The sequence below is a fragment of the Trematosphaeria pertusa genome (genome assembly GCF_010094035.1).
Source record: "Trematosphaeria pertusa strain CBS 122368 unplaced genomic scaffold BU26scaffold_6, whole genome shotgun sequence".
In the NCBI taxonomy this organism is placed as follows: Eukaryota; Fungi; Ascomycota; class Dothideomycetes; order Pleosporales; family Trematosphaeriaceae; genus Trematosphaeria; species Trematosphaeria pertusa.
Window position 1 is genome coordinate 1,342,241 of NW_022987217.1, and position 16,188 is coordinate 1,358,428.

Genomic DNA, 16,188 nt, shown 5'->3' on the forward strand with positions numbered 1-16,188 from the left:
CATCCAAACCTACCCATCTCACGTCATTTAAGTCCGGAGACTAGTGAAATGGTTATATTATAATAGAAGTAAGTATATTCCTGTAAAATCATACCAACCGCTCATGCAATATGCTGACTACCGAACAAGTCAACATGGTTTTTCATTGCTAGGATGGGCTAATGTAGTAGGTTATACGCTTTGCCGGATTCGTCAGGCTTAAACTTGAGCATCACTCCGCCTCCGTTCCTCCCGCTTTCTCCAGTACATATAGAATGCGAACGCAAGAAGCGTCGACGGTATGGTAAGGATGAGCCAGACCCACAAACGCGAAGTCTGGGCCAACCATGCATTATCGTCGAAGAAGGGCATTGATAGAAGAGCCTGTGGACGGGTATTAGATGGGAGCAGTTTTGCGCATGTGCTGTGATCCGTACCGCGAAAGAAGCACCAGGGAGAAAGAACATTGTGACGACGGCGATCTGTGAAGCCTAAGCGAGGTCAAAAGCGGTGACTCTAGGTATACGTACAGTTTTCATCGCTACGCTGTCTTTCTTCATCTCTTCAGCCAGTTGCATCTGCTCATCGGCCATTTTGTGGGTCATTCGAGCCTCATCTTGAGTAGCGCGGAGGATTTGATGCATAGCCCTCCCATTTTCGACGAGTAGTTGATCGCTGCTGGTCTGTATGCGATTGAACAACTGGCAAGTGTAAGCAGGCGAGGGGATAGCGTCCAGCCGGTGGCATGCGACGGAGAATTTACCAGAGCGAGGATATTCTGGATCTTCTTCTCTAGCTCTTTCGCAAAGGTGCTAGTCGCTTGGATCTGAGACAGCACCTGGCTGAAGTCTTGAGAAACCTTGTTGGCGGTATCCCCATCGCAGATGGTGGCATAATGCGAAGCCAAGTCGAGCGTGATACCTTCCATGCTGCTCAGCTCAGATCGATATCGATGCAAGTGCGCGTCGATAGAATGAAGTGCCCTATTGAGTCTCGCCGATACATCGTCGGATGTGTCCTTATTGGAGCCCATCTCCTCTTGCAGCGTTGCTTCCTGGGCCTGTTATCCTAAAAGATCTATAGAAGCCGTTTATGGAAATTAAGAACTTGACTTACATAAGCTATGAGCTGCTCGTTGACGCTGTGAAGAACGTTTGTCCACCATCGCAATGCACTGGTGAGATAAATAAGGTGTGCGAAGGACAACGTCTCAGGATTCGGTGTTTTCTGCCTGCTCCGGATGCTTTCGGCAATTCTCTTTTGCGGCTCTTCCACCACCTTAGGCCATCCCCCATGCATCATGTTGAGAATAACACATGTGGAGGAGCCGGTTGTTTTCGATACGCGGAGTGTAACTGCAATGAACGACCCTCTGATGTCGACATTCGGACGCGGCAGGTGTAAAGGATTGAATGGGTTCATCGCGTTGCTGCTCTCTTTACCGGGCGCGTTCTCTCGGTAATTATTGCTACAAGGTACTTGCACCCTGACTGGAAGAAGATACCAGATATTTATAAATCTTCCAGCGGAAGAGTCCGCATATTCGCGCATTCCCCGACCCGTTGGAAGATAGTACCTTGAGAGCGCGAAAGTAAACGAAGGTGGAATGCTATAGTGGAGGCTGAGGCGTTGAAACGCACGCTGGGATACTCGTAGTTTGTTCGAATCATGGGGGAGAGGGGCGTTGCGATCCTTTACTAAATACTTGTTGATGAAGCTGGCCGACAAATTCAGTGGGTCGCACAAACTGATGACGGTGGGGTTACTTACAAGAATACTGATCCATGGCTCAATTGTTCTTTCTGCGCCCCAGTTAGTTCCTCCAGACCCAGTAAAGCTGATGGATGACTTTACTTCTAAGGCCGAACTCAACTCAGCCTCGTTAAGGATCCCTTTCTCTAGCCTGCTGCTCTGCTCGTCTGCCTTCAAAAAGCAGATCGAGGTCGTGTCGGATAGCAAAGAGTCCTGGAAGATATCGAACGCCTTTAAGATCTCGGAGCAATGTTCCCTGATTGCTTAGCTGAGTGAAGCCGGATGAGGTTTGAATCAGCGCTAGGACGTACAGCTCTGGCGAGTAAGCCGCATTCGACGTGATCCAGTCCATTGCGATGTGTGCTGTAGATCACCGCATCTGCGAGGCACGCATTGCGCGATTGTAAGTTGTGAGGTGCGATGCATGATTTTGAATTGTTGGAGACGAGGCCGACTCGGAACAGCGATGCCCAGTAGTGGCGGTGGCTGGACCCTGCGCTCTAATCTATCTTTGGACTAGCGCCAGGTGAACCGGTGAACGCTGCGCACTTTGCGATCACGCTTCGTGCCAGAATCCACATCTCTCCAGCCGTGTCACCCTAAATGCCTCCCTTTCAATGAGCCTTCATGCTCGTCGCAAGACTTATTCGTCAACATTTCGATCGGACTGGGTCGTTCCCGATGGCCCGAAGAGTGACGAGGGGGATTCTGCGCGTCTCGATTCCCTCGTCGCTCCCGGCAATGGCGACTCTGCCGCCGGGATACCCTCACGCGTGAGTGGCGAAGCTGATAGCAAAGCGCCTGGGGAATTCGTCAAGAGAGAGGGATTTTCGTCCAAAACAGAGCCATGCCCGCCCAAGCCCAGGCTAACTGCGAACCATGAACGGCTTAAGCCTCGATACTCCACCTTTCACGCGAACGATTGGACTGTTCCGGGCCCTCCCAGCGAGAGATGGGCTGCTCCAACTACGTCCGAACCGGTCGACGTCGCATCGGACGCGACCGACCACATGGATAACGAGGAACGCGCTCAGCACCGCGCAACGCATCGTCGGTGGTTTCATAAACGGTCGCACCGGCAGGATTCCACGAACATGCCGGATCCCACAAAGCTCAATGGCTCAATAACTCGCCCGTCCAGCGCTGGCTCCGGCTACGATGCGCCCCCGAAACCGCCGAGCTTCGCGCCAACGTATTCCCCGGCTTGATGACCACAGCAAGTCTCGTCCGCACCACAAGTCTGGAGGAGATAACTACAAAGTCTACGGAGCAATGGGCACCATGACTCGTTAATACATGGTGTTGAAGGCGGCATTGCCATGCGGAGCTCACAGCGGCGTATGGAGGGATTTGCTGCTCTGTTCTGTTATATCTGGGAAAGTCGGTGATAGATGCCACTATAGACTCGGCGTGATTTCCAGGCTCTGCATACCGCCGTATATTTCAGCTTGTGGCGGAATACTACGAAAATCAATGATAATCTATTTTGAACTATGTTCGCTGGCTACAAGCAGCTCGGCCATACCCTGAACATTGGCATGATAAGCGCCACGCCCCAGACGACCGGTGAGACGAAAGCAGCTTCCTCGTCAGCCTGATGGCGAATGTGGCGCACTTCCCATCGATCGATAGGATGCCACGAGCTTAGCCTTGCTGCGGCCGAGTGGTCCCCGTAAACCGGTCAGGCTGAGGTGACAGCGCAGACAAACTTGCAGCGCAGCTGGCTTATGTTTTAGGCTCTCTTCGCTCCTCTGTCATCGACACCACACCCATATTCTCTGTCCTGCCCAACATGCCCGGTACACCCAAGGACAAGAAAGCGCCAGACCTACCCTTACGCCTCAGTAGCACAAGCGGCGGTATAGTCAAATCCATTCGAGACCGTAAGCGTAATTACACTATCGTTGAATCTTGATCCTTATGTGCTACAGGGCTGCATGGCGGAAGACGAACACCCCACCCAAGCGACGCATCCCCTCTGAATGCTCTCACGGGAGCAACGCTCGTGAATTCGCCGGACTTTGGACCCGAACGCAGACCTGATGGCGGTGGACGCTCTACCATTGACGCCGTGGGTCAACCTGGAGTTAACAATACGTCCGTCGAGGTCTCCAAGGAAGATTTCGAGCCATCGTTGAATAATGGGCATCTCCTGTTCCCGGACACGCGATCGGTGTTCGCCTTGGATGTTTCGGGAAGCACCGCAGGGAAAGTTCTCCGCGTCGAGAAAAGCGCAGTGCAGGCTATCAGTGACGGCCTCACTGCTGCAGGAAAAAGAGCTGCGCACATCATACCATGGAACAACCGCGCCCGCCAAACCCTTCAGCTCGACGAGTTAGACTATGTCAACTCTGGGGGAGGGACGGACCCGACAGCGCTGCTGACTACGGCGAACTGCAAAGAATCCCTCATCCGAAGCGATCTCTGGTTCCTTTTGACCGATGGCGAGATCGATGACGATCTCATTCGGAGCTTTGCCCATGGAATCTCCAATGCGCAACTGCACGGAACTGCTTGTGTTGTGGTCGTCTTCGCCTCTTCCCTGGATCGTCCAGTCATGTGCAATATCTCAGTCGGCAAAGCATTGTTCGCAGTTGCGCCAGATTGCCTGTTCCTCTTCCACGACTTCGAGACTGGGGATGTTCGCATTCTCCTGTGCAAGGGGTGTTTCCGAAAACTTCTCCCGGAGAATAAGGCGATGCCCTTCATCAACTACTCCACAACATGGGAAGATCTTCCGAAGTTCGACTACCAACAGTTACACGACATGCAAATACCGAGACCCCGAAAGCCTGAGCAGGAGACCATTATTCTGTCCACGGGTGAACTCCTCGATCTCAACGAAATCTACAACAATTCCCTCGATGAGACTGCCACCCAGCGCCTGCTATCTCGCGCGGAAGATTTGGATACATTAGTATTGACAGCGCATACAAGAGGTCGGGCAGATGACGTACGGCGGTGGGTCCACAAGCAAAGAGTACAAGTCCGCGACCCTCTTTACGCTGATCGACCCGATGACGATGGCCGTGGCGCGAGTCTCATCGTAGCAACGATTGAGGCACTCAGGGTCCTTGAACGGTCAGGCAGACAAACGACCATCGAGGAACAGTCTGACCTCCACTCAAGGCTTGAACGTCTCAAAGAATCGCTTCGTAACGCACATAGAGAGAATTGGTTACGGTTCTGTTCGGTTCTTGGGGTTGAGTCCGAGCGTAGGGTTGATCGGGAAAGGGTTATCCAGTGTTGCGATACAGGATTTGAAGTAGCCAAGGAGCGTTCACCAAGATGTTCAGCGCCTTGCTCACCAACCTTGAAGGAGCCACACGGGCGTTTACCACCAGCAGTAGCGCGAGCTACTCAGCAAACTGATTCGCCTGCCACCCGGTTCAATACTAGGCCAGCCACCGCTCAACAAGCTGCTACCCAATTACCGGTCCGTCCCCCTACGAGTGTACAGGCCACAACCCCCTTGTCCAAGGACCTTCTTTTCTTGAAAGGTTTTGAGGCTCTTCGGAAGTGTAGAACACTCTATGAGCAACAACAAATCGGAGGTGTATATGACACATGCGGCCTCTGTGAGGAGACGGAGGTTATCATGTGTCTGCTGCTGAAAGAGCCCCCCAAGGATCTTCATACGGATGCCTTCCCTCCCGTCGGAGCGGACGCGAGGCACAAGTACCCACTCGTGCTTGGGAATTTTCCGGAGACCGACATCGTTGCCTCCATGCTCTGCTGCGACGCATGTTCTTCGCTCATGGTTCAGCATGGACAGAGCGTCGATGGGGAAAAACTGGTGGCAGCGTTGCCTTTGGTCCCATTGTATAAAGCCAAGAACAAGGCCAATTGGCTATCCACGCTGTCGAAGGCGTTCCACGGTCGATTCAACGACGAGATTCTAGCTTTGGTACTTCTCTCTTCCATCTGCGGCGCTATCGACGATCTAGGTGCCTCTGACTCCCGGCGTATTGATGCCACCATTTCTGGGCTCAGGCAGGCATGCTTCTACCTCTCCACTCTGCCATCCGCCAACGAAATTCCCGGGAATGAATCCCCAATCATTGGGATGGACCCGTCAAAATCGCTTCGAGAGATCTTGGGAACCGCGCTCGAAAGGATGCGCAATGCGAACTGTCAGCTCCTCTTCTATCCGCTCGATGGATTCGTGGTCCTAGTTCATATCGCCAACATGATCGACCCAGATGGATCGAAAATCTCCACCTTCGTCTGGCTCCGGATGCTGTTCCATCTCACTGAGAAACACTATGCCCTGATGGCAGATGCTGGTGAAGAACAGGCAACTGCGGCCCTGTTGGCTATCCTTGCAGACGACTCCGAAACAGTAGAAGAAAGCACAACCACCACGAATAGCCACAGCCGTAAGCAGACAAAAACATCCGTATCCATCGGCCAGCTCGAAGGGACGTACCAGCTAAGCTCGGAAGAGCTCGCCACCTTCCAGAGGCTTGGCGATTCCTTTGTCAAAATTCGATCAAGCGCTTCCTTCGCGATTGCTGCTTATCTGGATATCCTTCTCGAGTACTCTCCTAAATTTTCAACGCCAGAGGGGTTATTCGACGAGATGAAGAAACGGCAGAGTTTGGCAGGTGTGTTCTGGGCACCGTATAAGATAAACGAGGAAGACGTATAGAAGGTAATTAAAGCTACTAAGCTATAATATTAACTTCTCTCTCTCTTATAGTTTCTTTAAGGTATTAGTGTTTTCTAGAAATTAGTATAAAAAGAAGGAAGTTACAACTATTTATATAGGTTTTATAACTCTAGTTTATAATATTTATATTTTTTATTAAAGGTTGCTCTAACTCTTTAATCTTAATCTCCAGCTCTACCGTCCTCGCCTTTTTGTCCAGGCTCTTCTCGACGGCTTCCTGGCGCGCAGCCATGCTCTCTTCTCCGGCCTCCTTCCACCTTCGTGCCTCCTTCTCCGCGCCCTCAAGCCTGGTCTCCAAGCTCGTCTTCTCCCGCTCTAGACCCTCCTTGTCCTGCCTCAGGGATTTGAGCTGGTCGTGCAAGTCGTCGCATTCGGAATTGGACGTGTTGAGCGAGGCTTCCAGCGATCCGTTGTGCGATTTGAGCGTCGACAGCATGGACTCGTAATCTTCTTTTTGGGACTTGAGCGCGGCTCGCAGGCCGGTGACCGTGGCGGCCTGCGAGCTAACGGTTGCTCTTGCGTCATTGAGGGCGAGGATGGTGGTGTTATACGTATGAACGAGAGGGTTGAAGCAGGGCTGAGGCATGATGGGAATAGTGCGACGGTACGTAGTAGGAGCGATGTGAAGGATAGGGAGCAAAGGAAGAATGCTAAAGCCGGCGGTGAAGAGAGTGTAATTGATGTGTAACCAACCCAAGTCTAAGTAGAAGCGTTTTCACGGGGTGGTGCGAAAGAGAATACAAGTGCTATTAGGAAGTGTGGAAACTTGAGGGGAAAGAAAAATGTGTATACGGGGATGTTATACTGCAAGGGGTTCTGTTGGGGAAATGCAGGAGAAGACGGGAGAAGGGGAAAGAATGAAAGAAAGAGAGACAGGGGGACTAAACGGACTGTCCGCGCCCAAGTCCGCGTGCGCTGAGACACTGCGAAACGAGTCCCCCGCGAATCAACCACGTCGCATAGAAAGGCTTATGTGGAAATTAGACACTTGATCAAGCATCGCAGCTTAAGACCGTAGCATGTCAAGACCCACGACGCCCTCAAGGGCCTCCAACCGCTTGTTCGTCTCCTTCTTTTCACTCTTAACCCTATCCATGGCTCGTTCATGCTGCTGCCGCATGTGTGCAACCTGCCGCAGGTGCTCCTCCCGCATGTCCAGCACCCGCTTCTCCACCGCCGCCTTCTCATCCTGCAATTGCTTTATCTCTGTCTTGTGCTTGGCCGCCATATGTTCTAAACGCGACTGCAATTTAGCATTCTTCTCTAGCTCGTGCTCTTGCAGTGTGAGCGCAGAGATCTGGAGGTTAAGCGATGCGATGGACTGGGTGATCGGCTTGCGCTCTTCAAGAGCTTGCTTCGCCTGTTCGGGTTGAAGAGGGGTGGAGGCGAGAGCGAGAGCGGCGTACGAGGCCGCCTCGGTCTGCAGTTTCTCTTTGGCTTCTTGGAGGATGCGGATCTGGGTTGAGATATCGCGTGCCGTCGCGTCTGACGATGACGGAGCGCCCAGCGTTACCGTTGTGAGGTGCAAGAAAACTGCGTTTGTGGTGGAGTCTTTCTTAAACTCTAGCCTATACATGACGTCGTCCACATTGGTATCGTGAACCTCATGGGCGACTTTGAAATCGACGCCTGAAGCTTCTCCCTGGAGCCCAATTGGCCAGATCTCTGCACCACTATCGACGTTAGCTTTGAGGGCATCTAACAGGCGGGGCGAATCACGTTCTGTACATTGCCCTGGTATCCAGTCCAAATCGCGTTAAAGTCGGCAGTGCTCATAGACGGATCGTGAGGAGTCACGGTCACGCTCGTTTTGCGTAACTGGAACTGTTGAGTATTACCGCCCGCGACAAGTCTGAAGGGCGTGGTAACGGCGGCGGAATTCCTGGCTTCGGCATTGCTCCTGCTCTAGGCTAAGCTTAATAAGCGGCTTGTGCTATCGTGGGTGGATAAATCGTGGGTGGAAGGTGGGTTTTGAAGTCAGAATTGCGTACAAGAGCTTCTGATGCCGAGGAAAATTACGGTGAGATTGGGCATCTCTATTTATCACCGCGGATACTCTCCTCCCTATCAACCTTCTTCGTTTCGCTGGATGTGCACGATGTTGGATCTCTCCTCTGTAAGTCAGTACCAGTGTAGGTTTGGCAAGCCACGACAAAGGGGATGGTACGAATAGCACACCTCTTCGATACGCGTCCGCGTACAATGTTGCCGCACAGTCCTTTCCAGAGAAAGAAGTCGCATGCACAATGCTGTGATACTACTCCAACGGACGAAGCATTGTACGTGAATAACACTTTGTTTGCGACGTCCTGAAGGCGAGAGTGGACGACGTTACGCAGTGAGCGGTTATTGGGTATCGGGTGTGCATGGACGAAAAGGTCATCTGGTAGATGGACGCGTGCCTTATGACACCCGATTGATGCGTCGCAAGGTCGAGCGCGAGAGGGGCGTTACACAGGATGCGTCTCATTAAGCAGGTATCGTCGACTCGTGGGACCGTGGTTAAGGATCTGTTCCAGTCGACGAGGGAATCGAAATGGAGCCTGCTGCCTGCGCATCTACCCGTCGAGCACGGCAACCGGCATTACCAAGCCCCACAAGACATAGCCGCTAGGAAACTGAGGCCGCTCTGTCCTCGCAAACGGCCACCCTTCCTCATTCTGCTTCCACTGCCGCCAGCAAATTCTCCCTCGGCCGTCATGGATCCCAGTGCCCATGCGTTCTGGTCTCCTTCTCGGGATCCAAGAGGTGTAGCACCACGAAGGGGCGAATTCGCAGCGCCACGTTCAACCGACCTGCTGGATAGATTCTCGATCGCGGGCCCGTACCGAAGCGCGCATATGGACGAAGGGTATGGCCTGCGTGGAAGAACGGCGCGAGGCAGGGAGTACACTGCTCCACCGTCCAGAGACGTCATGGAGCGGTTCTCATCCCATGGACCGTCCCGGTGGCCGGTGATGAACGAGATCCAGGCCTCTGCGCCGTCCGTGGAGGGTTCCATTGGGGAGCGAGGGTCGTCGGTCGCATCCAGTATGACATTTGGGCGCGCATCGACGCCGAATGGCTTTGCGCTGGGTGGATCTGCCCGGTCTCCCTCTACGAACGCTCCAGTCACGATGCCGCCGCAGCGTGTGTGGCAGGACCCACAGTCGCCGTTGCACAGCATGCCTGCCAATCATGCGCCACCGCTTCGTCGACAATCGACCTCCACCTTCAGCTCCAGTGTCGCGCGTCCCCAGCAGCGGTTTGGCGATTTGCCGGCGACTCCTCCATTCTCGCCAGATCTGCCTCTTGCTCGTCGCCGCTTCCCGGCTTCGCCCTTCTCTTCTCCTCCCCAGCGCAACTTCGCCACGATCGCGACCAAAGGGCCTTCAACCAGGCAATCGCGAGTGGATTTCGGCGATCGTAACAGCGAGGGCAGTGGGCGACACACAGGTTCCACCATTTCTCATCGTCGCGGGCAAGAACCACCTCTCAGCGTGGTATGAAGGCAGCCAGCTGCCGCGCGACTGGGTTATAGCTGTCTCCGAAAGCGGCTGGACAATAAATGAAGTTGGTATCGCGTGGTTAAAGCACTTTGACGCGCACACCAAGGGTCGCGTTGTGGGCGTGTATCGCCTGCTAATTTTAGACGGCCATAAAAGCCACAGCTCCGTCGAATTCCAGCAGTACTGCAAGGAGAACAAAATCGTGGCTCTCTGTATGCTGGCACATTTATTACACCTCCTGCAGCCACTTAATGTTAGCTGCTTCTTGCTATTAAAGGTAGCATATAGCTGCTAAGTTAAGATTCTAATGCGCAGCTATATTAACCACGTTACAAAAACTAAGTTCCTGCCTACGTTTTACGCGGCTTTTTACGCGTTAATTACAGACAACAATATTAGAGCAGGATTTAGAGGCGCTAGCTTAGTCTTATTTAACCTAGATTTAGTAGTATTAAAGCTTAAAGTTTAATTACGCACGCTAATACTCTCTACTAATAATGCTACTACCTAGAAGTGCAAAACACCTAGTAATCTTGTTAAAGCAAGGTTCTAATTAACTCTAATTTAATTAAAGATTATATAGCACCTTAATTTGTCGCTAACTTATATTATTAAGTCGCTTAATTAGCTTAAGAAAGGTAATAAGCTAATAGCGCATTAGCTAGTACTTGTAGAGTCTAAAGTCGCCTAGCTTTAAGCAGCTAACGCATAGAAAAAGAAGCGTAATTCGTATAAAAGAAAGTAGATTTAGAAAGAGAATACTCTTATAATTAAAGCTAGCTTGTAGCTAGTCGCTTAAAGAGAGGCTATAAATTAGAATAAGAGTAAGAAGCAGCGCGAAGAGGTAGTAGCACGCAACGGCTAGCTAGCTTAGCAATACTATAGACGCTATAGTAAGCTAGAGTATAACATGTAAACGTGCTAGGTAGTTAAAGATAATATAGATAAGTTAGATAGCTTATCTAGATTTATCTTAAGTAGCTTAGAGTTAGAGTAATCTAAATAAGATAGTAGTATTTAGTAGAGGCTTAGTATTTTTAGGTTATTTATTTATATAACACGTTTATTTATAAAGTACGTTAACTTATTTTATAACTTTTAATTTACTATAAATATATAAGACTATATAGAGTTACTATATATATAATTTCTATAATTTCTATAGTATTAAGTTTATAAGCTCTAGAATCTCTATACTCTAATTAGCTTACTCTATTATACTAGTCTAAAGTAAGTTAACTCTAACGCGCTAAATATTTCTATTAATATTAACTACTCTATACGCTCTTACCTTTAATACTACCTTTTCTATTAATTATTACTCTATAGCTATTACTAAAGCTCTTAGAAAGTATAAATACTAACCTCTTATATATTATAAGCTATTCTCTTAACTAAGATTAAGGCTTACTATTATAAGAGAAGGTAAAGAGTATACTTTAGACTAGAATCTTTAGTAATAAAAAGGTAGAGGTAATAATACTATAAATTATAAGTTATAGTAGTAATTTAATAAATAAAGTAATAACTATAAAAAGCTATAGAGAGTAAGCTTCTTCTAATTATATATATATACTATTTTAGCTAGATTAAGTACTAAGATCTAGCTTATATAGATTCTCTAGATTAGAGTCTAATCTATAAATTAGGCCTAGATTTCTTTAATCTATCTAATCTATATTACGTAGTTCTAATTATTTTTATAACTCTATATATAACTTCTTATCTTATAACTCTAGACTTAGCCTACTATTTTCTTTATTCTAGCTAGTTAACTCTATTTCTAATTCTATAATTATAATACTTACCTCTTCTTCTAAAGTGTTATTCTAAAGCTCTATCTTACTTCTAGATATAGTATTTTATTATTTTATACTATTTCTATATAAGAGTAGTACTATCTATAGTTCTATAGTATTATATTCTCTTCTTTTCTTCTATTCTTACTATACTACCTACGCGTTATAATAGTCTAGTTTAGGAATTTACCTTAAGTTATATAACCTTAGGTTACGTAATTCTATTACGTAACCTAACCTAGCGTCTTAGTGCTTAGCACCTCTATATATAGAGCCTCTTAGAGCCTTTTCTTAACTTCTTACCTTTAGATAGCTAAATTTAACCTAACCTACTCTACTAGTACCTCTTATTCTTATAGCTTGTAGAGATAGTGCTACCTATAGCTAACTTACCTAGCTAGGTATTCTAGAGGCGCTTATAGTAGTAGAGACTGTAAACCTAGCTCTTATATTATTTAAAGGTTAATACCTCTTTAGCTAGAGACGGCAGCACAATATCTAGCTAAACTAAGTAGCCTTATTAAGAAGCGTTTACTAATAGCTAATACTAAGAATTAGAGCTATAAGAGCCTAGTTGCTTACCTAGAGAATTGTAGCTGCGAGAGCTCTAATTACTTATCTCTTTAGTACTATATAAGACTACTAGTAGATCTAGTTAGTAGTAGAAAGATACTAGTACTAAGCTAAAGAGAGCTATTAAGAGCTCTATATATAGAAGAACTTCTATAGAACTTCTACGTGTAGAAACTTCTTCTCTCTTTATAAATTATAAAAAATTAATAATTCTCTACTCTACTAGTAGAGCTAACAATCTCTCTACCCTACTAGTAGAACTAATAACCTGCTACTCTACTAGTAGCTAAATACCTTCTCTCTTTACTTCTTTCTTAATTAAAAAGCTAAATAAATCTAAACACTATAGAAGAACTCTTATAAAGCTAATCTAGAGATAGAACCTTAGCTCTAAAATACCTCTTTACCTTAATAGTTCTTAAATCTAGAGTAGCGAACCTGCTAGTAGAATATGCTAATTAATATTTCTATTACGAAAACTCTGTTTAGTAATACAACGTAATAACTAATAAGAATTAGAATAATAACTTTAACTAGAAGCTTGCAAGGCTCTACTAGAGCTTAGTAATACTAGAGCTATTATTAGCCTTAGGTTTATATATACTCTCTACCTCTACTAAAGAGCTTTAAGAGCTCTTTCTAGAAACGCTAGCTTAAATTATTAATAAAATAGTTAGCTAATTATATATATAATAGGTATATAAATAATAAATCTATATATACTACTAGATTACCGCTAACGCTTTTACTAAGAGAGATAATATATACGTAAAATATTAGATATAGGCTACTACTCTAGCTAAAAAAGACGCTAAAATCTAGTAACTATAAGTGTAATTAACCTGCTCTAGAGACTAGATACTACTAGCTGCGCTAGTTTAACGCGTAACGCGTTTCTCTATAACACTAATTATACATAATTTAAGCGCGTTACTACTAGAGAATTTAATCTTAGGTTCTTACCTCTCTATATACTAGCTAGCTATACCTCTAGCGTTATAAGTACTAGAGAGCTAACTAATACGCTCTACTAAGTTTCTAGATTTACTCTTATTATTAGATAGTAAGAGTGTTACTTTTAAGTAGTAGAGAGATAGCTTATATAATAAACTTTAAGCTAACTAGAATTAGTATACTAGAGATACACTAAAGAATACTAAGAAAACTATTATTACCTATATCTACACACGAACTAAAAAAGATACGTACTAGACTCTATTAGTAATACTACGTACTATTAAGAATAGTAGTGTAGTAGTTTTTTATAATTATATTCTTAATTAGCTAGAAAGAAGCTATAGAGACCTATATAAGAGGCTAAACGCTTACTATAATTTCTAAAAGCTTTATTGCTAAAGCGCTACTAACTTTACCTACTTCTAGAATAATTTCTTCTACCTTATATAGAAGCGTTAGCTTCTAGTAGATTAATAGGTAGAGAAATTTTATAAGAAGCTACTAGAGAATATACGCACGTAGTTAGGTATATACTAATATTAATACATTAATAACTATAATTACTATATAGACCTTACTTAAGACCTTACTTAAGAGCTTACCTCTAGAGAAGCACGTGTTACTACTAGAAAGGCTAAAAAGCGTAACGTAATTACGTTAATACTATAACGCGCGCCTCTAGCTCTTCTAGGTTTTCTAGTACTTAATAAAACTCTAGTAACCTAGAAGCTAGTTACTTATTTTTAATACTACTAACCTAGCTACCTAAGTTATAATTACTCTAGAGCTTCTACCGCGTAGAAAGCTATTAAGAACGCTACTCTAGAGAAGCCCTTAGAGCCCTTAGAGCCCGCAGAGCCGTAAGCACCTAAGAAGAACGCGTTAGGATATAAATCTAATAATTTAGAAAAAGCCTAGCTCTAGAAGAAGTCTTCTCTCTAGAGCTACCTACTAGAGTAATAAACCTACATAAAAAGCTATTTAGTAGTTCTACGTTTACTCTACTCTACTAAATATCTATAAATAGTCTTATAATTAAGCTTAGAGGCTTAATTAAGATAGAAGTAAGTAGCTACGTCTTAGTATACCTAAAGCACCTTTAAACTCTTAGAAAAAACCTCTACGTTAAGCTATCGCGTATAAAACTAATCCCTCTTACTAGGTATAATAGGTAACCTAATAGCTAAGTAAATAAGTATTTTAAAGCTAATCTAGTATTAGAAAGCTACTAAATTCGTACTTACTTTATATATTATAATACTAGCCGCTATAACGTAATAATTAGTTATAAGTTACTTAAAGAAGTAGACGTTTAGGTTAACTATAAGTAACGCGTACTAATATAGCTAGATACTAATTAATTAATTAATTATAAACGCGACGCGTTTATCTTTACATAATTCTTTTAATTTAACACTAAAGCTTAAGTAGCTTACTAAGCTAATGCTAATTACTATAACGCCTTAATATTAGTAGTAGAAAAGCTAAGAGTAATATAATAAAAGAAAAGAGAATTGTAATACTAGATGCTTTAAGAAAACCTACGCAAAATAGACAGGTAGCTTAAGAATCTTAACTCGCCTACTAGGTTACCCTGTAAGCTAAAAAAGCTACCTATTTTATAGAAAATATGCTTAAAGACTAGGCTTAACGTTAACATAATTAGCGTAGCTACCTTTATAATTAACGCGCGTTAAAAAGACACTATAATTAGGTACCTTAGTGTCTATAAGGTTAATTAGCTTATTACTAATAGGAAGGAAACCCTAGTCGCTAATCTAGAGAAGGAACTCTACTAACTAGTTACTAAAAAGCTTCTATCTCTAGAATATACTAGCGTAACTATAGCCTATTTCTTAAAAAAGAATTCTAATACTCTACTATTTTATAGAGAAAGTGTAGATTATAATATTAAGCTTATAGTAGAAAATACCTTAATAAATAGTTCTCTTTATAGCATATTACTAGAATACCTATAGTTAGTATAGAATTACCTAGAGAACTACCTTTATTATAGCTTTATTATCTATAGTAATACGTTATACGCGTTACTAGTTCTATTTACTAAAAAGCTAGAGAGAGAATAGAGGTTCTACGTTAACTATTAAAAGTTTAACGCTATTATAAAAAAAGACATCTATTTTATTTCTCTTATCTAGAAAACGCTTACACGCCTATTATATACTAAGGTCTTTACTAAGTTAGATATAAGGTAAGCTTTCTACTAGATCTAGCTAAATAAGTTAGTAGAGAACCTAACATCTTTCTATACGTAGTATAGTAACTATAAGTATTAAGTCCTACTCTTTAGCCTCTATAATAGCTCTACTACCTTTTAGTAATATATTAATAAGGTGTTATATAGCTTACTAGATAATTTCTATATAGTATATATTAATAATATTCTTATTTATTTAAAGAATCTACTTAAGTATAAAGCCTATATCGCCTAGATACTTAATTAGTTATATAAAGCTAGGTTATAAGTAGATATTAAGAAATCTAAATTTACTATTAAAAGTACTAAGTTTCTAGAATTAATTATAAGTACTAATAGAATCTAGAAGAACTTTAAGAAGGTTACTACTATCTAGAATTAGCCTATACCTACTACTCTTAAGAGCCTTTAATTGTTTCTAGGTTTCTATAATTTCTACTAAGTCTTCTTAAAGAATTATAGCTAGATTATCCGCCCTCTTACTAAGCTACTAAAATAGAGAGTATAGCATACCTTTAGAGAAATTAAGCTTGCGGTATTTTAAGAGGTTAAAAATCTTATACTATCTAATACCGCACTAGCTTATTACTCTCTCTATTACTATACAAGAGTAGAAATAAACGTATTAGATAGCGTAGTTACTAGAGTTCTTTTATAGCTTTAAGAAGATAGTATCTAGAGACTAGTAGCTTTCTTTAGCAAGATAATAAATACTACCTAGATAAACTATAGTATTTATAATAAAGAAAT

At 44.2% G+C, this 16,188-nt stretch overlaps 6 protein-coding genes across 6 annotated transcripts; 3 read left to right on the forward strand and 3 right to left on the reverse strand.

Moving 5' to 3' along the window:
* Positions 1–57: 57 nt before the first annotated feature.
* On the reverse strand, positions 58–2,161 carry BU26DRAFT_518529 (uncharacterized protein). Its single transcript, XM_033828837.1, has 8 exons — positions 2,043–2,161; positions 1,834–1,987; positions 1,750–1,781; positions 1,096–1,696; positions 743–1,033; positions 510–680; positions 417–461; positions 58–363 (listed from the first exon to the last, which is right to left on the reverse strand). The coding sequence occupies exons 1-8, from the start codon at positions 2,081–2,083 to the stop codon at positions 199–201; spliced, it is 1,500 nt and encodes a 499-aa protein (XP_033685079.1). The 5' UTR covers positions 2,084–2,161; the 3' UTR covers positions 58–198.
* On the forward strand, positions 2,088–3,260 carry BU26DRAFT_550326 (uncharacterized protein; the record flags this gene model as incomplete). The annotated part of the gene is made up of 2 exons (XM_033832047.1): positions 2,088–2,134; positions 2,321–3,260. 2 exons carry the CDS (start codon positions 2,088–2,090, stop codon positions 2,937–2,939), a joined length of 666 nt encoding a protein of 221 aa, XP_033685080.1. The 3' UTR covers positions 2,940–3,260.
* Positions 3,261–3,484: 224 nt separating this feature from the next.
* Positions 3,485–6,508, forward strand: BU26DRAFT_482905 (uncharacterized protein). The gene is made up of 2 exons (XM_033825785.1): positions 3,485–3,614; positions 3,663–6,508. Exons 1-2 carry the CDS (start codon positions 3,524–3,526, stop codon positions 6,380–6,382), a joined length of 2,811 nt encoding a protein of 936 aa, XP_033685081.1. The 5' UTR covers positions 3,485–3,523; the 3' UTR covers positions 6,383–6,508.
* BU26DRAFT_604328 (uncharacterized protein) lies at positions 6,428–7,160 on the reverse strand (the record flags this gene model as incomplete). Its single annotated transcript, XM_033835516.1, has 2 exons — positions 6,582–7,160; positions 6,428–6,436 (listed from the first exon to the last, which is right to left on the reverse strand). The coding sequence occupies exons 1-2, from the start codon at positions 6,987–6,989 to the stop codon at positions 6,428–6,430; spliced, it is 417 nt and encodes a 138-aa protein (XP_033685082.1). The 5' UTR covers positions 6,990–7,160.
* Positions 7,161–7,338: 178 nt separating this feature from the next.
* Positions 7,339–8,360, reverse strand: BU26DRAFT_518532 (uncharacterized protein). Its single transcript, XM_033828838.1, has 2 exons — positions 8,123–8,360; positions 7,339–8,076 (listed from the first exon to the last, which is right to left on the reverse strand). The coding sequence occupies exons 1-2, from the start codon at positions 8,131–8,133 to the stop codon at positions 7,410–7,412; spliced, it is 678 nt and encodes a 225-aa protein (XP_033685083.1). The 5' UTR covers positions 8,134–8,360; the 3' UTR covers positions 7,339–7,409.
* Positions 8,361–8,654: 294 nt separating this feature from the next.
* On the forward strand, positions 8,655–10,186 carry BU26DRAFT_482907 (uncharacterized protein). Its single transcript, XM_033825786.1, has one exon. It carries the CDS (start codon positions 8,863–8,865, stop codon positions 9,889–9,891), a length of 1,029 nt encoding a protein of 342 aa, XP_033685084.1. The 5' UTR covers positions 8,655–8,862; the 3' UTR covers positions 9,892–10,186.
* Positions 10,187–16,188: the final 6,002 nt, after the last annotated feature.